General features: G+C 40.1%; 2 protein-coding genes across 11 annotated transcripts in view; both read left to right on the top strand.

Annotated features, from left to right (window-relative positions):
- Positions 1–3,054: 3,054 nt before the first annotated feature.
- Positions 3,055–18,505, top strand: c9orf72 (C9orf72-SMCR8 complex subunit). The gene is made up of 10 exons (XM_028566269.1): positions 3,055–3,417; positions 4,367–4,864; positions 6,949–7,044; positions 7,706–7,770; positions 8,940–9,012; positions 9,752–9,868; positions 10,713–10,948; positions 11,060–11,117; positions 12,176–12,285; positions 17,296–18,505. The coding sequence occupies exons 2-10, from the start codon at positions 4,418–4,420 to the stop codon at positions 17,480–17,482; spliced, it is 1,389 nt and encodes a 462-aa protein (XP_028422070.1). The 5' UTR covers positions 3,055–3,417; positions 4,367–4,417; the 3' UTR covers positions 17,483–18,505.
- A 4,017-nt stretch (positions 18,506–22,522) lies between these two features.
- kiaa1109 (KIAA1109 ortholog) overlaps positions 22,523–26,348 on the top strand; it is a 91,177-nt gene continuing 87,351 nt past the window's right edge. For all 10 annotated transcript variants that reach the window (XM_028566582.1, XM_028566583.1, XM_028566586.1 and 7 more), the window contains exons 1-2: positions 22,523–22,666; positions 25,367–25,499. In XM_028566582.1, coding sequence (XP_028422383.1) covers positions 25,397–25,499 — 103 coding nt within the window. In that variant the 5' untranslated portion in view covers positions 22,523–22,666; positions 25,367–25,396. The remainder of the gene's footprint in view (positions 22,667–25,366; positions 25,500–26,348) is intronic.

The following is a 26,348-nucleotide window of genomic DNA, read 5'->3' on the forward strand; positions in this document are numbered from 1 at the left end:
AGGTACATTAGAGTCTTTTTTATCTGGCGTGACCGTGGTTAAAAATAAAGACCCTATACTTTTGAAATGGTTCTACAAATATGCCACAGGTTATAGGTAGGTAGGCTACTTTTTACGAATGCTTACCCTTAAAGCCTCTCACCTCTGTTGCAGTAGTAAAGCTACAATGCTGTTCACAGAGTGCAATCACATCAGCACGATGGCCAGGAGGTACAGTAAACAGTTTGGAGTGGCTGTTAATGTTCAGTGACCTTGAAAATTTTGGCTGGAGCGAACTTTTATTTTTTTCAGCAGACTTGTTGGCTGACCGTCCACACATTGTCCAAGTTTGCTGTTGCTAAGCTCTGTAGAAATAATAGGACTAAGTGTCTTGTCCTTCATGTGGCTCATAGAAATTCAGTCATAGAGGGATATGCAGGCAATGGAGCAAATCTTTGATAGGACATAATGTAAGCATTTGGAAAGGATAGAGGGAAATGAACAAAGAATGGTATGATAGAAATAATGTGAATGTGTCAAAGAATATTTAGTATTATTTAGAGCAAGTTCGTAATTATTGAGGGACAACAGCACTCCCTTTTAACTGCTGTCTGGATGTAATTAGTTTAGCTGAAGGACAGTACAATTGCCTTTTCTCTTTCTTGCAGAGAGTTGGATGAGAAGATTGGAACCACTATCATGTCTGTCCGTTAAATATGAAGCTACAACCAGCAGCTTGTAAGCTTAGCTTAGCATAAAGACTGACAACAGGAGAAATAGCTAGCCTGGCTCTGTCCGAAGGTCTGCACACCAGCACCTTTTAAATCTCACTAACTATCACGCAACATCTTGTTTGGTTTACGTGTGCAAAAATTGAGATTAATTCATTTCTTTTTTTACAGAGGGTTATGTGTCGGACTATTTCTTGGCCAGGAGCAGGGACTTTGTAAAATCTTGTCATCATTGTGAGCTTGCCAGGCAAAAAAGCGAACAAGCATATTTTTTCCTGAAAATGACAGGACACCCCCAAAAGTGTCTTAGTACTGAGAATACAATTTTCAACTCTCTGTGTAAATGTGTTACACGATTAGGGCTTGTTATTATTGATGTTTGCATTCACTCTGATGAGCCATTTAGAGCCAACAGCGTCAGCCATCCCATTAGTGTCTTACTGACACCATTAGGAATAACATTGTGAATTAGGTGCAATCTCAAGTGTGTATAGAGTGTGTAGATCAATATATAACTCTTGTGTGTATATGTGGTCCAACAGTAGCCTAATTCAACATTTCTGTGATGGAAGGGGCTAACTGGATTACTGCTTTGTGTTGCACACGCTTTCACCCATATCTATTTTGTTGTTGTTCTTTTCTGGGAATGTGTGAAAGAGGGTGATTCCTAATTTTCTTTAAGGTAAAGGAGAACTAAGGGCATTTCAATAAATTCCTGTACATTTGAAAATATCACATATATCCTCAAGGAAAATAACACAATCACACCTGTTGATACAGTGAAGGTTCCCCTGGAGGCGGTCTGCAGCAGGTAAGCTACTTATGGGAGATGTTGTGAATGTAATTTACAGTGGTAGATTGAAGAGGGGGATTGAAAAACAGGACTTAACCCTTGTGTGGTGTTCATATTTTTGTTACACAGCCAATGTTCCTGGGTCTGGTGGACGCACCACATTATTAGGCATTTAAATCAATACAGCCATAACAATTTATGTAAAAATACTTAGTAGATGTTTACTTGAGATCAATTACCAATGATATATACATCATTTATGGTTCATATTTTCCATTTACCCCTGTGAGATCACATTTATGATCATTTGATCATTTTCGTTTTTTGTGAGAAAATAAGGAAATTCAATTATAAAAAAAAGGTAAAAATAATAAATAAATAAATAGAAACAAGATTTTTGATCATTATTGGTGCTTATTCTTATTCTTAGAACTTAATCAGAACAGGGGAAAGTGCTTGAAATGTAACACTTTTGTAACTTTGTGTGGGAATAGCAGGTGCAGAAAGACAACATAGCACCTTCATTTAAATACACTCGGGTCCAGTAGACACAACACCTCATGTGTAATAGTTATGTGTAGGGGGGTATCATGTGCAGTCATTGAAAATAAGTTATTTTTTATGTTCTTCACAGAAAATGAGCCAAGGCCAATGAGTTTGAGTTAGAATGAATAATATAGCATAATCTTTCTTTTAGCAAACATTGAAAACTGATCCCACAGACCCGATCACCATACAAGGGTTAAGTGTGTTGCTATTCATTTGACTCAGCAGGCCTACCCTCAGAGGATGAAATTAAAAGGCAGCAAATACATCCATTCGTATGACCAGGCGCCATGTAAAGGAACTTACTGTACGTACACACCGCCGCCGACTTGAGCTGCAAAGAAGCTCTGGACGTGTCGAGGACGCTTGTCAAAAAGTCCGAGGAAGCTGTTTGACGCTTTGGCCGCTCTGACGTGGGAGCATTCTTCGATCATGTGCAACACACGATTGAAGAAAAAGCACAAGCAGCCACTGCACGGCCAATACACTGACACTAGAAACCTTTTATAAATTACATATATAAGGACATCATTTGTATTGTTTGTTGGTCACAGCGGTGTCTGTTAGCAGTTAGCCGCTGAACCGCAGCAGAATGCAGGCAGAGCGAGCAGCCGCCAGCTGTTGACCCGTGCAGGACTTCACTGTGAGCGGACTGTTTGTGTGACGGCACGTTAACTGGTCCTTATACGCAAACAACGTTACATCATAAATGATAGGGGAACCCAGCAACGGCGATTATGAGATTTCCCTCCATTTTCATGGAACTAATGTCTTGGTAGGAACAAAAGTTTACATCGTATGTTTCTCCAGAATCAGCCAGCGAGAAGGACGTCTATATTCCGATTGGTTGCTGCCGTTTGCCGCTGCTTGCCGCTGAACCGCGTCATATCTCATTACCATAAAGTTGACCAAAGTTCAACTTTCTGATTGACGCTCAAAACGCTCAAAACGCCCAAAACGCGACGCCGACAGTTTTGACGCTCCTTGCAGCTGAGAGAAGCCAGCTTCCATTGAAAATTAATGACTTCCGGTATCTTTAGACGCCCAAGTCGGCGGCGGTGTGTACGTACAGTTAAACTTAACGTTATAATTTTCTGCAGGTGGCTGCCTGGAATGATAATGACATCATGACTCACTGTCCACTGCCACGCCTCGTTCGCTAGAGGACGCTGTGCATCTCTATCAATGGTTGACGTAGGGCTGACGTACTAGGAAGTGTGTTGAAGACAAAAACACTGTAGCTGGCTAATCACTATAAGTGTTAACATTGGCAATAACAGAAGAATGATGACTTGTCAGCAACATCTAAAACTCTTCCTGTAGAAACGCGGCGGCGTGGCGATTAATAAGCACCGAAACGCCGAACAAGTAAGTCATTGCGATGTCATTCCTGTGCGTTGCCAGTGTTAGTTTGGCTAACGCTAGCTAGTTAGCAAGGCTGGTTTCACAACCCTGTGTTATCCTGCTAGCTACACAACATTGACCGGTTAAAGTTATTTGGTTCCATTCTGTCATTAAGATATATATTAACACCCCCCCCCCCACCCTAGGCTGTTACTTGAGTTTACAATACGTAAATCTGAGGCGTAAGCCCTACCTTCTGTTCTTACTTGTGTAACGTTAAATATGTAATTTAACACTAAATTCGGTTGTAAAAGCTGTTAATATATCCCACATTGCTTGCTGCCGATATACGGAGCTGCTTAGCAACACAATAACTAGCTACAACCCTTAAATGAATTGTAGTTGCTTAATTCGGAATACATATAATCAATCAAGTAGCAGTTGTATTTCTTTTCTTATTTAGCGTTATACATGAAGCTATGTCTGCCATATCCCACTTAACGTAGAGAGCTAGCATGTAGTCAAAAGTGAAAAGACAAATTCTACTAAAATTAAGTGTAAGTATATTAATTATGAATGTGGAATTCCACAGAAGACCATAAAGACTGGAATGGGCAAATTGGATAAGCCTTTTTACAGATATTTTGCCCAAAAATGAATGAAGCATGACATTGTCACTTCTGTTGAAAGGATTATATTGTCGGAAAAAGAGAAGTTGCTTTTGGCTTGGTCTAAGCAGTATCAGCTGACTTAAACAACATCCTAAAGGATCACTTTCATTTCCACTTAAAGCCTTAGGTTTATTAGATTTATTGTACAATGTGAGCTGAAAATTGGTATTCCTGATCATTGTGCAATTACAAGTGGCAAATCAGATGGATTGCTTTGGAACCTTTTTGAAATTACATTTTCAATTCTAATTTTTACCAAGAACTGATGTCTGTTCTGTTGTTTTCTGTGTTTTATGATATAGGTTTATTATAATTCATTCTGACACTTGGGAAGACATTTCCAATCCTCTCTAATGTCCTCTGGCTGTCCACCCCAGTCACCGGCTGTGGCTAAGTCCGAGGTAGCAGTGGAGGGAGAATGCCCGCTGCTGGCTGCCACCTTTGCTTACTGGGACAACATCCTGGGTCCACGGGTGCGCCACATCTGGACACCAAAGGGAGATCAACTGATGTTCCTCAGCGATGGGGAGGTCACATTCCTGGCCAATCATACACTTAATGGGGAGATTCTGCGTAGTGCTGAGTGTGGCGCTGTGGATGTGAAGTTCTTTGTCCTGGCAGAAAAGGGCGTCATCATTGTGTCGCTCATCTTCGATGGCGAGCTGAAGGGGGACAAGAACACGTGCGCCTTGTCCGTTATCCTGCCTCAGACAGAGCTGGCCTTCTATCTGCCTCTGCACACCATCTGCGTGGAGAGACTGAAGCATGTCATCCGCAAGGGACGCATTTGGATGCAGAAGGTAGGACCCTGCTATTCTTGCCGATCCCCTGACTTCTCAGTATTGGACACATGAGTAGGCAAATTACCCTTTATACCCAAAAACCTACTTTAAAACCTGATCTATGCTTAGTTTTTAAATGGGTATTAAGTCATCTATCACCTCTGTTTTACTCAACTGGGAGTGCAGCAACATTGGCAGAATAATAAAGTTGCAGTCTCCCAACACAGAGGACTAAACTAGCTAATTAGGTCTGAGAGCTCCTACAGGGGAAGCTAGTGACGAGAGGTTATAGTAGGGGTAGACAAAATCATGTGACGCACAACACTAAAAATCTATCACGTTTGCAGACACTGCTGTAAAAGTGGGTCTACTAGGTTGAATGGCAACCAGTAGAATATCAATCTATTCTGTGCTGTATGTGTTCATCACATCCCTGTTTGTTAGTTTTACCTTTTGAATGGTGTTTCTCTTGTCAGACTGTATCCCCCCAGACATAATAAATATTTTAGTAGGTTCTTTATTTTTACCTGATGCAGCCGCAGTTCGGCCTTCTTTGGTGCCCTGTTAGTCATCTTGTGTTGCTTTTAGAGATGGTCCGATACCATTTTTTGCTTTCCGATACCGATTCCGATACCTGAACTTGTATATCGGCCGATACAGAGTACCGATCAGATACCAGTGGGTCATATATTTTATTATGTTTTAACAACTGTATACTACTATCCCTGTATGGATGTGATATGATATAACAACTGTATACTGCTATCCCTGTATGGATGTGATATTATTTCTATCTTTGTTGTCTGTCTGGCTCAGGTTAAACTCTTTGTAAAACATGAACAAACACAAACAATGAATGTCGTACAACTTTCTTTTATTCTCCAGTTTGACAGTCGGTTATAACGAAAAAAGAACATAAATAAACTACTTTAACGTAGATTTTCTTTAGGGCTTTATTACGTTGTATTGGATTGGTTCATAAACTCCAGTGCTTCCCGATACCGATACCAGCGTTTTAGGCAGTATCGGAGCCGATACCGATACTGGTATCGGTATCAGAACATCTGTAGTTGCTTTGAAAACATATATATCAGAGTCCTCGCCGCTGACCATTACTGCTGACGGCTTTAGGGCTCGATATTGATCCTCTGACACTGACCAAAATCTTCCTGTATGTATCTGTACCATTACGTGTCAAGAACTGCCATGTAAAGTTGTATATTGAATGTCTGGTGAGAATAATAATCTTGTTAGTTCTTATACCTTGATCAGATATTTTGATTTGAAATAAAAAAAAAAGATTTTACATTGTATTGAGTGTTTATAATAGTTACTAATTTACATCAAAGCAAAGTTCCATGATGCGTTTCATTGTCCAACCAATACTGATGTCGAAATATGAGCATTAAAATCAATGAAGTTATTATTTTCATGTCCAGACAAAAATAGAGCCCTTTACATTTTATAAACAAAGTGTGACCAATATATGTTCTGAACGGGACATTTTACAGTTGAAAAATAAACTAGTCAGTGCTCTCTGGAAAACAAACCATGTATATCTACCATAGCTGATTTGTCAGTCCATCTCCAATGGCTTTTATGTTTGTATTTTTGCATATCCACCATGCAACATCCATTAGCAACAACACTCAATTATTATTGCTATTTTTGTTTTCAGTTAAAGATTGGGGCTTCCGGGCGCCTGTGTAGCTCACCTGGTAGAGCGGGTGCCCATATATAGAGGTTTACTCCTTAACGCAGCAGCCGCGGGTTCAACTCCGACCTGCGGACCCTTTGCTGCATGTCATTCCCTTCTCTCTCCCCTTTCAGTTCTAAGCTGTCCTATACAAATAAAGGCCTAAAATGTAGAAAAAATTATCTTAAAAAAAAAAAAGATTGAGGCTTTCACAGCAAGTGTCTTTAGACCAACTGCTTGTAACCCCCATATTGTGAATTGAGTAAAATACATTCAAATGCAAAACATGCCATTTGAAAGCCAGAAATCTTTGCCGCTAGCCCAAAAAATTGAATGTCGTCAGTCGCCCAGCGTAGTATTTGTGCAGTGCTTGAGTTAACTGTTTCCACTTTCCTTCCAACTTTAGGGCTACAACATCATCTCGGTGCTGAGCTTGGAGATTGTCCCTATCATGGAGCTGTTGGCCTCTATGAAGACATACAGTGTGCCAGAAGATATAGATGTGAGCAGCACACACATACTCATACACGCACACATTACCTATCGTACTCGAAAACTGAACAATAAACGGCTGAAGAATTGGACATCATAATGATCTGATTCATGTTTCGCATGACAGCAACAGGAATGTAAAGTTTAGAAAAAAACCACGATGGATTTGTGAATAATTTTCTTGTTGATGGCAGAGTTAATAGCTTATCATCCAAGCATCGTGGTTTCAGTGATTGACGGAAAAGAAGTGGATATCTTTATTGAATGCAATCGCATGTGACTTTTTGAAGAAAAAAAAGCCTCTGTCCCCAACTTATTAAATAATAATAATAATAAATTACAGTTGTTTCGTTATTTTGCTGGTTCAAATTGTTTTCATTTTTCATGAGGTTTGAATTATCCAGGTTCTGTGCCTAGATTACCACCCAGTGCGATTCAACACATTTGCTCCCTTCTAATATGCAAATGCAACCAAAAAAAAAGCAGCACAAAGAAGCTCCCTGGAATCTTTCTCGCTGTTTCCTACATTGTTAAACGATAGTGTTTTTTTTTTTTTTTTTTTTTTTGCATTTTATTTTCATTGCAGTGCCTGCAAATGTGGTCATCAGCACTTTTGTCTTTGTTCAGACCAATTTTAAAAATGACTCATTTGTTTCACTCCCGCTGAGTAGATAAAAGACACCGTGCTAAATGATGATGACATCGGGGACAGCTGCCACGAGGATTTCCTCCACAAGTAAGCACTCTCCCGTACAGGCAAATGGAGACAGATGATGAACAATGCCCATTTAACACCCATCAACCTTCCAATGATGAGTAATGGCTCCTCCACTTAGCCGACGTTTCCTCCAGAGAAAGGACGAAAGCTAAATCGCTTGTCTCGAGTCCGGAAAGTCCATTCCAGCAATGAAGCTCCCAATTGCTCAAAGTTGAACAGGATTAGCGCCGGATCCTGTGGTGATGACAAAGCACCTGTACACTGGAATTTATTTTATTAGAAGGATAGTTATAGATGATGAAGACTAGTTGTATGTTAGAGGCAATTAAGTTTAGAACTAATCAGGCAAAATAGTTCTTTTTTTTGTGACCAAAAAAAAAGTTAGTTATGACTTCAAGTCACGACTCACGCCTTGGTAGCGTTCCAGGCAAAGTCAAGACAAACCCTTCTAGCTAGCGTTAGCTAACGTTAGCTAGCGGCTACCTACCGTTGACATTAGCTAGCGCAAGCTGATACCATGGATGTATTAAGCTGATACTAGCCATTTCTAGTCTGCAACATATTTTGGGCTTCATTTAATAAACATAACCTGTAGTAGTACACAATCGTATGTGTATTGTTTTGATTACAATGTGCGGAATTACTTTACGCTGCCTATTTATTTCTATTTCTCACTGTTAATCACCGGCGTCTGTACAGCCTCAACAGGGGTCGACATTGTTGTTTATGTGTGTGTGACGTCAAAAACTGTAACTGGGAGTACAACAATCTGGTACGAGTTCAGGAGTAGTAAGTTACGGGTTTGACTGCCGTTCCAGGGCACTTTCACGCGTAGAAGGTTGTGAAAACACGAGTTACAGGTTTCCTGGAACGCATCATTAGTCCGACTCAGTGGGGAGTAAAACCGAAGCAGGGGGACAGACACAGAGCTGTAGCGGAGCCAGAGTAGGGCACTTTTTAATTCATACCGATATCGGTCTATCCCTAAATTTAATGATTACCAGGCTAACTCTCCACCCGCCCAGAGCCAGTTACCATCTTAATTCTCCATGTAAAGCCTCTTGAGTGTTTTTCGGACCCAGTTTTTCTGTCTCAATCCTTATTCCTGAAAGCTGTCATTAATGATCAGAGCAATGCCGATGAAGCTAATTGGCTCTAATTTGCATGTCTTTGTCTGTGTGGTTCAGGGCCATCAGCTCTCATCTGCAGACTTGCGGCTGTTCCATAGTGGTTGGAAGCAACCCAGAGAAAGTAAATAAGGTACATTTACCATATTACTGGCTGCACACAGCCACATTTGCAATGCATTTACATAATTTAAAATGTTTTGAAGTGTGTTGTGCTGTTGTCTGGGTTTGACAAGCCTCTGATGCACTCAGATTTTGAATGTCTGTGTTGGCTTTGGCAGCACAGTAACGGCTGTGACTGTTTCCGTGAAGATGATGAGATGAGAAAAGCCTATCAGCTGTTCCAAATGGGCAAAATATTGGAATTAAGCGAACAAAAGTTGGCCGTGCTAACCGAAAGAGAAAACCGATATGGCACACCGATGAATACCAGCCTTGAGTTCTGAGCTGAACACCAATTAAATCAAGACTTTTATTTCTATCCAACAACAAGCCGCAAGCCCAAACGCCAGATTAAGGTCTATAACCAAAATGTGGTTTAAGTAATTTTTTTCATGCTGAGATGTAGCTCCATGAATACGTTTTGTGCTGACTGTGCTGAAATCCACCACTTTTAAAATCAAGGGGAAAAAACAAAAGGCCATTTTATTTTTTTTATGTCCATTTTTAAAAAGAGGAAACCTAATACAGCATGATTGGATATGTTTTCGCACCCCTTCTAGTGGCAAAAATAAAAAAAAGTTGCAATGATGTCAAGTTTCAGCTGTTCTCCTTCACCTAAATTTAGCAAATTAATACACCATGTCACAATCAAACCCTGATATTTCCTGAAGGCTTTTCTGGTTGACTGTCGAAACGTTGATTTTTCACAGATTGTCCGGACTCTCTGCCTCTTCCTCACTCCGGCTGAGAGGAAGTGCTCTCGCCTCTGCAAGGCCGACTCTTCTTTCAAATACGACACAGGCCTGTTTGTTCAGGGTCTGCTCAAGGTAGCCACCAGTTAGCTCTTATTATACAGCACAATGTGATTTGAATTCAAGCCTGGTTATTGTTCTTTTTTGCCTGCTTTTTTGATGTTGGCCGATCCATTGTTCTAACCCAGTTTCTTTTTCTGACAATAAAACATTGTTGCAATGAGATTTATTGCGATGCATGGTCTGTTTAAATACACTTTGTGCGGTCTTCATATGGTTTCTATTTTGAATCGTCCAACTCTAATGTGCAAATGAGGAAATCGCCATAGCTTCATGTGATGCAAATGTTTAGTTTAGTTCTTAATGTATTCTCCTCAGAGTTTTCTGCATTGCAATTACCGGGTGTCAAGTGCAGAACTGAGGGTTTTGTGAAAGTCAGCAAAGTTTAAGGTTTTTGGAGAAGTTGCCGTATTATTTCCTGCTGGCGCTTAGTGTAACACAGCAAAGGTGGCTCGTTGTGTCAAGAGCAGAAAAAAAGAACAGCAAAAGAGGCAGCTAAAAAGACCTGGTGGTGCTTGTTAGTTCGGTCATAAATAGTATGCTACACATTGGCTGTGTTGTGGAGCTCCAGCGGGATCTTCTTATAGAATTCCCACATAAAACGCAGCGTAGCGCAGGAGAAACTGGCCCAGGGAGAAAACGACAACAACAACAACGAAAGGAAATGGAAGGAGCTTCCTATTGTTGTTGTTTCCTCTTAAAGAAACCGAGTGTCTGCCCTGGCTGCTCTTGAAATTTGGACAGCATGTGGTGGGAGGAAACAGATTTCCGACACACTAAGCGGAATAATATTACTACTGCTCTTACGCGTCACAGGTCGAACAGGTATTAAATATGGGTTTTTCCTTTTAATTCCCAGGACTCCACAGGCAGCTTCGTCCTGCCCTTCCGCCAGGTGCTCTACTCCCCTTACCCGACCACACACATCGACGTCGACATCAACACAGTGAAGCAGATGCCGCCGTGCCACGAGCACACGTACAACCAGCGGCGCTACATGCGATCGGAGCTGAGCGCTCTCTGGAAGACGGACAGCGAGGACGACATACCCCCTGACACGGTCATTCACACTGACGAAACCTTCACACCTGACCTGTGAGCCATGCACGCACAGCATCCCTTGTGTTTGTGGGTTACAAGAAAGTTATAGTTCTGCATTTTTAATTGACCATAACCATATCATAACCCCAATGCCTTTTTTCTTAGGAATATATTTCAAGACGTCATGCATAAAGACACTTTGGTGAAGTCCTTTATAGATGAGGTAAGACTATAGAAACACTTTTTTTCCATATTATTCTTGAATATAAAAAATAAAAAGAATAAAGACATAAATAGAGAACACTCCCAACCGAGTCAGAAGAAAAGAAAAAGTAAACCCTGCAGAATATTGACAAAAATATTATCATAATAGATAACATAACAGCAACCATTTGTATCATTATCCTCTGTTTTGTATTTTTTGTACAACATGTTGTTGCAGTGATATTAAAGGAATAGTTCAGATATTTTGAAGTGGGGTTGTATGACTTACTTATCCATAGTCAGTGTGTTAGCTACAGTAGATAGCAGCAGTACATTGCTTAGCTTCTGTGTCAGTACTCCTGTCTGCTTCTTCAAACTGGAGGCGTGCCGACCGCCATCTACTGTAGCTAATACACTAACGTTGGATAAGTACCTCATACAACCCCACTTTAAGAAATCCTAACTATCCCTTTAAGTTCTTGAATGGTTTAATCAGAAAGAATCACAAGGGTTTTTTCTGTTTTCAAATAATTAATTTGTCTCGTTTGTCAGGATTCCACCAGCTAATACTTGTGAGGGGTTAAGCACTGCAAAATCAAGACTGTGAAATCACCTAGAAGTGAATTTGGTATTTATTTGTGTTTTTTTTTTTTTTTTTTGTCTCCCTATTGCGGTCCGAGACTAACCCTTTTTTGTACTCCAGTGTATAATATTGTGAAGTTGAAAGTGGCAGATTCCTTTTCATATTTTGTCTGTGGTACAATGCTGTTGAACACAGACCAGGCCTTGTATCAGGCTGCAGAAAATACTTGAATGATGTGCTCCCTCCTCACTGATACGGTCTCCAGAGGCCATAACAGACACAAAACAGTAGACTTTATTCCCATGGGTCACTCACAACCCATCATCCGTTCCTATGAAAGTGATCCCAGAGTTGCGGTTACCAGTTTTTCTCACGACAACAGCAATATGTTTCTCTCTCAAGGTTAGCACAAAGGAATGGGGAGTGGATAATTCCAGCCTTTTCCAGCAGAGCAGTAGCCTGGACTACTAATTGACATCCTGTGTCGTACCCAGGTGTTCATGCTGAAGCCAGGCCTGTCCCTGCGGAGCACCTATCTGGCCCAGTTCCTGCTGCTGCTCCACAGGAAGGCCCTCACACTGCTCAAGTACATCGAGGACGAAACGTAAGAGCTGTCATGAATAAGACTTTAATCCAAATGCCGGAAAGGATTATTGTTTGGCAATAGACCCCTGGCACACGTCCGATCCACAGAATAAAAAGAAAAGAAAAATCAAAAGAAAAATCAAAAGGTCTAAATACCAGAGCAGATCATTTACTTGTCTGCCATTGTTTTTGCTTTGACTTTGCACTGCAGCCACTGATAGTCACTAACGCTCACCACAAAACCCATCCTAATCCTTGTAGTGTGTGGTCTCATGTCACACAGTTTGGAGTCAAAATAGTCATGTCAGTGTTTCTCTGCATCTAGTAATCTTATCTCCAGGGTTTCGTTTGTACAAGGGTGAAGGTACGGCAGGCTCATGGGGACAAATGACCGGGAATGATAGGGATAACTGACGGCGTTGACTCCAGTTGAGAAACATCTGTTGGTCCCTGGGTGAGGATCTCACACACCCCCTAAGTAGGTGTACAGTGGGCCTACAGGAGAGGGACACGTGGGTGCGGGTCGAGCGCACACCCTCAGAATTCTAAACCAAAACAACGTTTCAGACGCACAGAAGGAGAGAGAGTAGAATATACAGTATACTGCAGTTACGGGAACATGCAGGCTACTTTTTGCAGAAAAGTAGTGTAAAGACACAGGCAGTAGAAAAAAACTCATCAGGCCTTTACTACGAATCAAGATCGACATGCGCTGGATTTATTTCAGTTACCCAACTTCTCCTAACAACCGCGGTCCTGCATAAGCTGTATCACGACGGTGGTTAACAACCAGTTCAGTCAACCCAGGGTTTCCCAATTCCAGCGATGCGCGCGTTCACATAAAAGAGAGGACAATCGCAAACATCTACCAGAGCTGCATATTTGACATAAATAGAGCAAACTATAATTCTACATAAATATGAAGAACACAGACACGGTTTTAAAAAATAGTCTTAGTAGCGCTGTAGATGTGTAAATCACAACGCTTGTCATTATCACTTTCCCCATCAGTCAGGACCCAGATCTGACCATCATTACACTTGTGCTTTCCATAAACTGTCGTTGCTTTAGCCTATTATTTCAGTTGCAACCCTGGCAGTGGTAAGCGATCATGAGAGAATATAAAATATATAAAAACATAATTCAAACCGATGTGCGCAATGGCGACACATGGCTCAACAAGCCGACAAATAGCCTATACGTAATTCCCTCCGCTGAAAATCTATATCTTTCATAAAAATACCCATCAGGGAATGTTAACGGGGTTGTCGTTCTCTAAATGTTTTAACTTTTCTGAGCGCACCTCTCTCTCTCTCTCTCTCTCTCTCTCTCTCTCTCTCTCTCTCTCTCTCTCTCTCTCTCTCTCTCTCTCTCTCTCTCTCTCTCTCTCTCTCTCTCTCTCTCTCTCTCTGCACACCGAGCTCCACCAGATCTTCTAAGAATGATGACGCAGTTATCAATCATGTATTGATTGGTCGGTAGGCGGTGCTTTTACACCGGTTGATCTCTAATCTCAACATAACCTGCTCCTGACCACGTTAGGCGTCCAGCATAAGTTACCACGGTGATTGAACCCGGTAACAAGTGATCCCCTTTCGTGATACAGAAAACCCTGGGTTGAACCTGAAATTACCTCATTAACGCCACATCTTGCTTCGTAGTACAGGCCTCTGGTGAGTCATCCTTCACCCTGTTCTCAACAAGCTGACATTTTTCCTTGTGAACTAGTATTGACAAGTTCTAAGACATCTATTCTTAGTTTTGACACAATAGATCCATAGAACTTCCCAGAACGATAGTTGATGTAATACCTTTTTATTTTACATGGTATCCACACATGAGTGTGTGCAAGCATGTTTCTAGCCAACCACGTTTCTGAGCTGACAACTGATTTTTCCACTCTGAGGCTGGAAAGATGTAGAGATTGCATATTTAATAGCAACATGCAATCTGTATTCATGATCTCCCTCTGTTTCTCTGTAACACCAGAATAGCAGCTATGATAATGCATGCTTTGTCTGATTGTTAAACATCACACACATCCAAGGGGTGAGGTTAGCACGTTTCTGTCCGATGAAACAAGTGGAGACATTTAAATAATGTTGATATTCTGTCTTTTGTAGATGTTACTTGGGGCTCCGGAAATTATGGGCAGTTCGCACAATTTTCTGACATTCTATAGACCTAAACGGATTATCTAAAAAATAATGTCAACAGATCAATCGATAATACGTATGATTTGTAAGTCGCAGCCCTTAGTTTGTATGTACCAAAAGATACCTTAAACGACATGAGCTAAATATATCCTGGTTGATGGTGAGCCGTGCTCACAGGACTGGTTTATGATGGTGATTGGTGTTGGGGAAGACAGTGGAAGGAGGCGGCAGGTTGTCGAGCTACACAGGGTGATTAATCCCCAGCATCATCCCAGAAAGACAGGCCTCCCATCTATATGGCATGCGTTTGGTGAATAATGTGCCGAGATATAGTCCTTTTTTCACGGCAGACATGTTGACATGTCATAGTAGGAAAAGCACAGATGAATTCAAAACCATTAATGATGGCTGTATTCCACTTAGGAGAGGCCCTGGTAATTGTGCATGCTGACTCACTAAAATAGCTTACTGGGACACTTGATGGAATACGCACAACCGGCACATACGGGTACTTCGCCGGTTGTGCGTATTGAGCCATCGTTAAGGTTATCAATTTCAGCTGTGCTTTTCCTACTATGACAAGTCAAAACGTCTGCTGTGAAAAAGGTCCATAAAGCACATGCCATGGCCTTCCCAGTGGCCCTTATCATCATCAAACCTCTAAATTATGTTTTTATGATCATCATTTGATTACTGACAAGAAATCCCCCCCCCACACACACACGCACACACGCATCTAATCCACCTTAAATGATGTTGGCTGTAAAACCTATATACCAGGTGGCACGGTGACCTGGTGGCTTTTGAAGGCCTCACACCAGACTTTGCATTAATATGTCATTTAGGCAGCTACGAGAACATTCACTAAATGATAAGTTAAGACAACAGTGCTTTACCCTCTTCTAAATCTGTGGAATGATCCTCCTCTCTAGGCACTGTTCAGTTCCTAGAAATAATTGTATCTCTAGTCACGTTCTAGTCCCATCAGGGTTACTGTAACCACCTTCTGGCTCTGCTCTCAAAGCAGCCTTCCTAAAGGGTAGTTTTGCTATTTTTCAACCTGGACCCTGTTTCCCTATGCTTTGGTGTCTTAAGTGACTAATGTGAACAAAAATCTTTGAAATTGGTCCAGTATTGAGCGAGGATGCTGTAACCGGCAGCCACATACCGGGCTGCAACGTAATCCTATAGGGCAAATGCACAGCGTCAATTTCCGTCCACTAAAAGCACTGTTTTTGCCACTGACAGGCTAACATTGTTATTCTAACTGTACGTCACTGTTTATTTAAATGGAGTCTGGTGGGTTTGGCCATAGCTATTTTTGGGGCTGTTTCATGTTAAACAAAAAAAGGATCTGTCTCTTTAACAAAAAGGTCGACATCTGTAGGGATCCTTTCCATAATGTTGTCAGACAGAATAATAATGTGAGCGTGTCAATGGCCAAACAAGCAAGTTTAGTGGATTTAAATTAAAGGTGCGCAATTGCCCATTCACGATACATTGCAGCCTGTTTCGCCATGGCTGAGTGCAGCGTTCTTGCTTAAAACTTGACCAATTTCAAAAATGGTTGATCCCATCACGTCACTTGGACACAAAAACATTCCCGCCCGTCAGACACCGCCTACCAAGAGCCTGGGTCTGTCCGAGGTTTCTTCCCAAGAGGGAGTTTTTCCTCGCCACTGTCGCACTGCTTGCTCTTGAGGGAATTACTGTAATTGTTGGAATTGTTGGGGCTTTGTAAATTATAGAGTGTGGTCTGGACCTACTCTATCTGTAAAGTGTCTCGAGATAACTCTTGTTATGATTTGATACTATAAATAAAATTGAATTGAATTGAAAAACATAAGATAATGGGGTGCAGGTTGAAAAATACAGAAGTTACCCTTTAAGCACCAACAATTAATCTAAGGCACTACAGCCCACCATGTTTTCAGCTTTCCTTGATTTGTATCCATGCCACCGTCCCTGTGCCCAGCTGGTCATCGCTCCATCTGGGCTCCCCAACTGTAGACTGACCTTACCACTTCTTTAAGACAGCCGTAATAATTAAGCAGCATAATTTGGATTTTCTCATGTTTACAAAAGACATTTAAGGACGCTTAAGCAAAATGCTCCTCTGCTTAAGTATGTAAGCAGTCAGGAATAGTGTGTAACATGTTAGCTACATCAGCTATATGTCAATGTTGTGTTTACAGCTTGCTTACAGCAGCTGCATCCCAAAAAAATGACAGATTTATCACACACAAGTGATCAAAAATTTGTACTGGGGACCATAATGACTTCATATGATCAATTGTAGATCACAAAAAGAAAAAAAGCACAATGCTTTAATGTTTTTGGATTACTTAAAACAGCATTATGCAGTGATTTATAAATGTATATAAATTTTATTTCAGATATTCAATTGAATTTTTTTTTTTTTCTTCCCCTGACTAAATATTACAGGAAACCTTACCATGAGGTTACAAAGAATTACTAATTAACTTTTATGACATTTTGCCTCCTGTCTGAAATGGTTTCCAGAGCTGTGATTTTGAATTCATAAATGCCTGAACATATCTTACTCCCCAGACAACAGTAACTACACAAGCAAAGTCATTATTTGTGTGCTCGTGTGAAAGGATAAAAGCAGTCTTGTTTATGGTGCTGCTAACAGCCCGAGGTGTTAAGGGCATACTATTTTACAGGTGCCTTGACAAGATTGTTTATGCTCAGTTGCCATCCTGAAGCAGCATACATCATTCATGGTGGCATGGCATTCCTGTGAACAGCTGCAGCCCAACTAGATGCTAATGCAAGTCCTCTGACCCCCCCTGAGTACTGTAGGTTGTTAACAGTTGCAATTCCAAGTCTCTCCTCTACTTTCTTCCCAGGCAAAAAGGGAAGAAGCCGTTTCGATCGCTGCGCAACTTAAAGACGGACCTAGATCTGACGGTGGAAGGAGACCTGAACATCGTAATGGCCTTCGCTGAAAAGCTCAGGGCAGGACTGCACTCGTTCGTGTTTGGCAAGCCGTTCTACACCAGCATGCAAGAACGAGACGCGCTCATGAGCTTTTGACTCTATTCTTCCCCTGCACTTTATTGTAATGGACAGTTAATTGAAACGGTATCGTCTTTGGTTTGTTTTGTTGTTACATTAATGCATGTACGTGTATTTTTGAGGCAATCGTTATCCTGAATATTTGTTTCTGCTTTTCTGAAATGAAAAAAAGAAAACTAACATTTTTGCCTTGCTTTTGTGTCTTGGTTCAATTCAAGACATTATTTCAAAGATTGATTGTTACTGCTGTTATGAGCCAGAGCCATTGGAATTAAATTTTTTTTATATATTGCCTTGATCAACTGTAAGCATAATGTGAGTTTAATGCTCTTTGAAGACTTAAGTTATTCTCTGGGGGATGAATAATTCATGTATTCTATGCCTTCTGCTAATAGTTTCTGTTTTAATTTATGGTGTGGAAATTGACACAGGTGCCCGCCAGGACATTTTAATTTAATTTAAAATGATATTTATGAAAACATTAGTTATTCATTTCTTCACTGCCTGTGTTATACAATAACCTCAAACCTTTTGAACTTTTTTTTTTTTACTCAATTAATGAGCTTCAGTGACATTACAAAAAGGTTGTGACTTATTATGACGCAAATGAAATCGTATCACAGTCCCTGCAGACAAAGCAGATCAGCGTGTGTGTAACTGACAGTGAGTGTCATTAAATGCATTCACCCAGCTGTGCGTACAATGCATTTGCATTTGATTTTTTTTCTCTCCATCTTTACTGCTAGTCTTGCCAAGTCAAGTCAGTGATCTAGTTTATATGCTGTGAGTATTGCTTCCAAAAAATGCAAATTGTTTTGACATTGTAATATGTGGAGTTGATAATGTTGTGCCATTCTCCATACATTAACATATCATTGTGAATTCAGAACATTTGCTCCCACTTGGAGAGACAGTCAAACCATGTTTATCAGAAATGCATCAAATGACAGACATGTTCTACATTTAATCACTCTGCTTCCTTCACTTTTACTTTTGTCTACTCGTGCAGACGGAGCAATAAATAAAGACCGTAATAACAAATTTAATATAACATCATTTACACTGTTTTCAATTTACACAAATGTTTATTTGCTTTAGTGCTGATAACAAGAGTAACAGTTTACAGCCATGCTAGCGGCTCTGTGTGGCCTTAGATACTGCAGTGCTTTGAGCTAAATGATGCTAAAGTTTAGAAGGTATAATGTTTACCATCTTAGCTTAGTGTGTTAGCATGCTAACATTTGCTAATTAGCACAAAGCTGAGGCTGATTGGAATATCATTAGTTTTGCAAGTATTTGCTCATAAACAAGTTCTGGTTGAATTTAGTTTGGACCTGATGAAGCCGCTAGAGGAAAAGTCGGGTTCACCAAAGATATTACAATGCATCCTGAGGGCGATTTGAATGTCTGTACCAGATTTCATGACAATCCAGCCAATGAGACATTTCATTTAAAAATACAAATTTCCACCTCATGGTGACACTTGAGGGTTAGAAATGTTGGAAATCCACTGGCACTTCCTCTTTGGTCCACAGCTGGTGACCAAAGAGGAAGAGTCAGTGGATTTCCAACATTATTGGGATTCATCTTCTGGGAACCATGAATGCCTGGCTCTCTATAACAGATGTATGTACGCTACAGCTGGGCGATATGGAAAAAATCTAATATCACGATATTGTTGACCAAATACCTCGATATCGATATTGCAGCGATATTGTAGGGTTGACGGTGCTTACAAAAAAATATTTACACAATGAGATTTTTGATAAATAATCATCATTAATTTGTATATAATAACTAAGTGGGTAAAGGCAAATAATAGAAAAGCTACAGTCTGGTAAATTAAAACAATTACATCACTTTACTGTAATCCAACCATTAAAACCAGGAAAGTCAACTTTTAGACATTCAGTACGTGACGTATTGATGGAAAGTAGTTGAAATGGCAATACATTGGTGTCCGGTGCACGGTAGTAAATGTTCAAAGAATACCGTTCGTTTATTGGTAAGTTGGAAATAACTTAAACTGAGGCAGTCCGTGAACTCTGAAGTCCTTCACAACCCGACTGCAAATTATTTTTTTTTAAATTCGCCGAGATGTGGTTATCCATAAATGATATCTGTGAGGGAACTGCTGTTCTCTATACCACTGGATGAAAAAGGCAGCTTGAAGATCATAGTCTAACTATTGCCTCAAGCAAGAAAATTATAATTAGGTGTCCTCTAGAGGACCTTGAACTGATGCATATTTAAAACAGGAGGGGAATGAGCCAAAAGTGAAGGAGCTGTTAAATACTGTAGCGACAGTATCAGGGACTTCCTTCAGGAATTTAGTTGAAATAACATTCACAAGACAGCGAAAAGAATTCATGTGAGATATGGTCTCTTTTCAAGCCACTGCCAAAATACCTTGGTGTTGAGGGGGAAGGCTTGATTGGCAGGGAAAACTCTTTAAGCCTGTTGTTTGGCACCTTTTCAGTAAAACGCCTTCTATGTATTCTTTGGGGAGGCTTTGTTGTTGTGACTGGAGGAGGACATGGCAACTGCCTCTTACATTAAATAGTACCCTAGAGTTCTGGCAATTCTTAGAGATAACAAGAGAAGTTGATGTTTTAACCTGTAACAGTTTCTGGTGCTATGACATTATTGTTTTCGAATACAGGAAACCAAAATGACCTCTGTATTCTTTCCTTTTCGCAGGTCAGAGGGTTAATTTGTGTTAAGTCAAGCATTTTAAGAGTATCACTGATCAGTACAGAAAAATACTGTGCACATCTACAACCTGAGACAGGTGTATTGGAGGGGAACAAGCAGGTCAAAAGTTGCAAAGAAAACTCCTGCACACTGTCTAACTTGCAAAAAATATATAAAGTTTAACAGTAAACGTTTCGGTACTAGACCATCTTCAAGCAAATGGTGTTACATCCTGAGAAGCCATCTTTTGTAGGCCGTTTTTTGTGCACCAATCAACAACTTCCACATCAAATCAGGCATAAATACATAACATTCATTCACATATCCATAACTATAGATAGAGTTTAAACTTCAATACAATCCCTCTATAGTAACCATAATAATATATACGTATATCTATACCAGAGCAATCTGATAGATGTCGATTTCTGTACATTGAATCCACAAAAAAAAAGTTATGTAGAGCATTCATATTCAGGAATATTTCCAAAACCTGCTAGTACCTTATAACCTGACTCCGCCAGATGGATTGCTCTTGTCTCACGAGGCTAGGTACCTTATCGATTCATAGATAAAAAAGAGGAAAAATATCACACACATAAACACAACAAGAAAATAAAATCATCTAAGGGCAATAACTTCATACTTTACATTACTTTTTGTGTTAAATAACACTAAAATGTATAGGAAAATAACAAAAGTATATATATCGCTTACAAGACTCCACACTATTATACAAATACAAAAAACCTGGGCGCCTGGGTAGCTCACCTGGTGGAGCGAGCGCCCATGTATAGAGGTTTACTCCTTGAGGCAGCGGCCGAGGGTTCGGCTCCGACCCGCGGCCCTTTGCTGCGCATCGTTCCCCCTCTCTCTCTCCCCTTTCATGTCTTCAGCTGTCCTATAAAAATAAAGGCCTAAAATGGCCAAAAAAATAATCTTTAAAAAAACATATATACAAAAACCTTCATGGCCTCAGAAGATTTAAGCTGCATCAGTGCATACATATATAAATGGACACCATCAACAGGATATAAGGTATATAAATACCTATATGTAAAGATATAAAGGTCCTAATAACATATGTGCCTATCCATACGGATCCAGGACTGTGTAGAGCTGGACCGGGAATCCCTCAGGTGAATCTTAGGTAAAAAAAAAAGATTGTATACAGAAAATAATTAGAAAACATGTTCAGAATTACAAGAAAATATAAAGCATGATAAATTCAGTATCACTGATAGAAGCAGCTAAAAATATATTGTTGCAGAGGTGAAGTTGGGAACGGTTCAAAAGGAAAAACAAAACAGAGCTTCAAACACATTTAAGTATACAGGTGCTATATGGGATGCCAATGTAGGTCGGTTGGTTGATCCATCACTTTGGTCCGGACTGAAATATCGCAACAACTATTAAATGGATTGCCATGAAGTTTTGCACATACATTCATGGTCCCCAGAGGAGGAATCCTAACGACTTTTCCTCCTGCACCACCAAGTGCAAGTGTTGACTTATCCTGTGAAATGGGAGAGTCACCGGACGACACCATTTTGTAAACATAGCCATGCTGAGTACAGAGAGAGCTTTGTGGAGTTGATAGGCTTAATTAGCTTTGTTTCAACACATTTCGCAATGGATTGAATGTAATAATGTGATGTTCATTAATATGAAAAAAAGTTGAGCACTATAGCTTTAACCAAAGAACATTCATGGAATGTTTGGACTATTTACGAAACTCCCATACACAAATGTTAAAACGGCAAGAAAAATAAAGGGTGATTGTTATAATTCTTTTGAATGTGATATATAACCATTCTGAAGAAACAGGATCAGCCCATACACAGGATTAGCCTTTGGGAAATCTGAGGAAATGTGGTGCTAAACATAATAAAATGTTGTGCAACAGGCTAAATAGAAAGTGTTGATTTTGTTAGTGTGACCAGCCTACAAATTTCTTTTCTCTTTACTGTTAAAAAAGTGTATTCTTATATATTCCAAACATTATTTATTATATAAATAATATAAAAGAAATTAACTTGTTGACATTTTAATGTGTGTATAGTTTAATTGTATTAGGCTTAAACACTCTTTTTTGTTTCCATTTTTATAATGCTGTTGTTATTGGTTATTACACTTAATAAACATAGAATTAAAAACGTCTGAATCCTGTTGAGCCTGCTGCGGATTCAACAAAACAGCACTGCCAAATCCCAATACTTTAAAAACATTCATGTTGGTTGGTAGATAGAACTGTCTGTCAACTGCGTGTGGCCCCGCTCACGCTTTCCTCTGATTGGTCAGCTTCTGACTTGCCTTTTTTCCTATTGGTCAATTAACTAGCTATGTGACTACTCTCGACAGAACAGGAAGAGATGTTAACTGGCCGCCTGCCAGGTAAATATTCAACAGAGGATGCTAGCTATACCCACGTCTGACACGACAAAAGGACAGCAACTCCTGAATAACTGGAGCAAAGATGAAACCACATGCTTTATTGGGGACATTAAGGTATTTTACAGTCACCAAGTGACTTGTTTTTACAGTTTAAAAAAAGAGAAGTTCCAGGGCGCGGCCTGCTGTCATTAGCTTGCTAGCTTATCTCAGTGCTAACGTTATGATATTAAGCGCTAATAACGGCATTATCCACGAGCTAAAGCGTCATTGGCCAACAGGCAGGCTGGCTAACTGCACTGGACGGGTCAGCAGCCTCTTGTAGTAACGTTACAAACGCCAAGAACAGTTAAGTGTAACACGTTAGGCAACAGTTCGTTTATGTTGCTAGTGCTGAGGATAATGCTCAGAAAAGACCTGGGATTAGCTAGCTAGGTGTATTGTTATTACATCTGAAGTCAGGTGAATTGTTTTGTTTAGCAATCGGTATAAGGTCATATGCTGATAAAGAAACACACCGCGTTATAGCAAGATAGAAAATCGTGTCGATGAAAACCCTACCAGTTCAATATGTAAACAAAGATAAAAGACAGTCAAGTATCCTCAATAAGTTAACTAGCTATTGTTCTCTTTTCTCTTGTCATCCTCATCGTCTTGTTTAACATCAAGCAACACACACCACGTCACCACCCAAACCGAACCGAAAGTTATTTGAAAGAAATGTTTAATTTGTTGTGCTTGCTTTGTGGGTCACCTGTGTACCTATACGCGTCTCCAGTGCCGAAAAAGGTCTTATTCATTTAGGTTAATATTCAACAAGGCGAGCATTTTGTTTATCAGCTCAGTAATGTCAGATTTAAATGACTGGCCAGATTTTCAGTTAAGTTTGGCGAGGTGAGCAGGATCAAATCTGCCAGACATCTTTGCTACAGACTGGTATTTATTTCTAGTCCATCCATTTAGTTCTATGTTGTTTTGAACATGGGTGTACTGAAAGCAGCATCAGTAAATGTCTTGGTAGTTAGTGTACCTGTGAAATGGTTAGTGATCAAGTAATGTCATTCTTGTGCGGTGCTTGCCAGACTCCCTAGTTAAATAGATTTTTGTATTCACTCTTAAGAAGCACAAGTAATCCAACAGTGACTGTTAAGATTTATGTTTCCCTCAGCCCTGTTTCCCCTGTTATATAAACAGGTACTTCCCAAAACAGTAGTTTTGTTGATAATGTTGTATTTGGTCTGCTAGTGTCCTTTTGGATGAGTCGATAACTTAAAAAAAGCTCGGTAGCAGAATATGGAGAGGTAGTTGCTTTAGCTGACAGAATTACTCTCCTCGCTGTACCTAAGCCACTGCTTAAACCAAAACTGAAAACACTCAGGTTACAGGTACCTGTGATGAGTCACTGACAACACAGATCTTTCTGGGATGGCAGCATACTCTGCTTTACAGGAATATCTGTGCTGTCATCCATTCAGATGGACTGAATGACAGTTAGGTGGTAGTGTACATGTAGAGATACACACATTGTAACGCAATTGTGCTTGTGATTTAAAAAATGAAAACAAACCACTGTAGTAACTTTTAAGTAAAGTTGAACACCCAAATGAGCATTTGCCTCCTGATTAATTTGACATAGTAAACAAACAGACCCAACAGCCAGAATTGGATTAGCATCTGGCAGGTCAAGTCTCCTGTGAGATCTAGATCTTTCATTAAATTATTTTTACTCTAAAAGGTGCACTGTTTGGCTACATGTCAGTGGTTTTACAGCCAACATCATTTAAGGTGTCTGTGACTGTTTGTGTGACTGTTTGTGTGCATAACAGTATTCAAGCTTTTAAGTCCTCGTAAGCATGTGCTGACTGGGATTACAGCGTACACTTGTAGCCACACATCACTTCCCTCCCCCCTGTAGAAGTCCACATCACAAATCAAAGCTTATGTCCTCAAGCATGTAAAGTAGGTAGTATAGATAATAATGGTCATGTGTGGTGTTACACACACACACATCCAAATGGCCTACTGTTAAAGGCAGGGGCTGGACCAATAGAAGACATAGTGAGACCTGTAACAGATTGTTGATATAACTAATACCTGACCATGTAGACAGGATCTTTTTGCTTTATATCTAAAATATGAAAACAGCAAGACCTAAGTCTGTCGTCAGGAGATTGGGGCAGCCCATTTCCTTCTTCTACTTAGTCTCAACATTTATAGAATCATTACTGGCAGAGTGGGAGCACCAGTTGGTGACATGTATTATTTTGTTTTATTTAAATGATTTACTTGTTTATTTAATTTAGAATTTTTCTAATGGTATAGTAATATCCTAATTACCTTAACTTTTGCATGTATTTTGCAGCAAATAAAGCTCATGCCATTTGTTAAAATAAAAAATTTGATTTGAAAAGCTTACATTTGGTATTTTGTAAGCTAAAATAAATTGCTTAAATTTTGCATTTCTACTTTAAATAATTGATTTCATTATTTTTTTATAGAATTGTCTAATTTTATAGTTAAATACTTTTCAGTTTTGTGGTAAAAATAGGTGTAAATTGGTATCATTATTACAATTTGATTATTTCCCCATGTCTTTTTATCTGTATGTCTTGTATCTACCATCATTTTGATTTAGAAATTAATTGAGAGATTTTCTGTCTCCTGTCATATGCGTATGTTGCACCCATTGATGCATTAAACTGTTTCAAAGGCATGTTCTTGTAAACGTTGTCTCTTTGGCTTTCTTTGCCGTGGTGCTAATGTCTTGCTAATGTTGCGGTGACATGGACGGTTATCTGATATTTGATTTGATTCTAGCTTTAGGTATCCGACTGAGAGCCTGTAGCCATGGATGGGCATCCCAAAAACAATGAAAGCACTTTTCCCAGCTTGGGGGACCTGGATGACTTTCTTACCAAGCACAACTCGAACTTCATCTGGCTCCTCGTCGGTGAGTGGGGGAAAAAATCTACAGATCAATGGATATTTTTTTTGTGTGATATGTAAAGTGCAGACCTGTCAGCAGCACTGGATCAAATTGTATTTTAGTGGCTTAGCAGTTTCATGGGTACAAGCGACCAAAATGGGTTTCCTCAGGAGGGTGGCTGGCGTCTCCCTTAGAGATAGGGTGAGAAGCTCAGTCATCCTTGAGGAGCTCGGAGTAGAGCCGCTGCTCCTTTGTGTCGAAAGGAGCCAGTTGAGGTGATTCGGGCATCTGGTAAGGATGGCCCCTGGGCGCCTCCCTAGGGAGTTGTTTCAGGCACGTCCAGCTGGGAGGAGGCCTCGGGGAAGACCCAGGACTAGATGGAGGGATGATATCTCTGGTTAATGAGAAGAGCTGGTTAATGTTGCTCGGGAAAGGGAAGTTTGAGGTCCCCTGCTGGAGCCGCTGCCCCTCCGACCCGACCCCGGTTAAGCGGACGACGATGGATGGATAGCAGTTTCGTGGAAGATGTGCCATCACTTCCTGTGGTTTAAATTATTGTGCAACATTTTTACTACTTTGATTTTGTTCCCTTATTTATTAAATATAGTTTGGTAACGTGCTTTCCTGCCAGGTACAAATACTGACTATTCTGAGGAGTGATGGTATTATTTCAGTCTTACTGACTTTAAATAAGTGTCTGACATAATTTACCTTCTTAGGCCTTCATACTCATTATCTAAGACATAATTCAATATTGAGGGCATGATAGTGGTTCATTTGGCAAGTTATAAGGACGATTTTGATGATATGGTGGCATGAGAAATTCTCTCTGTCAGTTTATAATACGTTCTGTTGACATATGTGCCCATGGTG

The sequence above is a fragment of the Perca flavescens genome, chromosome 20 (genome assembly GCF_004354835.1).
Source record: "Perca flavescens isolate YP-PL-M2 chromosome 20, PFLA_1.0, whole genome shotgun sequence".
Taxonomy (NCBI): Eukaryota; Metazoa; Chordata; class Actinopteri; order Perciformes; family Percidae; genus Perca; species Perca flavescens.

What these genes read in the sequence shown, in the direction of transcription:
- c9orf72 (XM_028566269.1), top strand. Translation starts at nt 4,418, where the DNA reads ATGTCCTCTGGCTGTCCACCCCAGTCACCGGCTGTGGCTAAGTCCGAG. An exon ending in GTGTGCCAGAAGATATAGAT is followed by an intron (nt 7,045 to 7,705) that starts GTGAGCAGCACA and finishes CCCGCTGAGTAG; the next exon opens with ATAAAAGACACCGTGCTAAA. An exon ending in TGAAGTCCTTTATAGATGAG is followed by an intron (nt 11,118 to 12,175) that starts GTAAGACTATAG and finishes TGTCGTACCCAG; the next exon opens with GTGTTCATGCTGAAGCCAGG.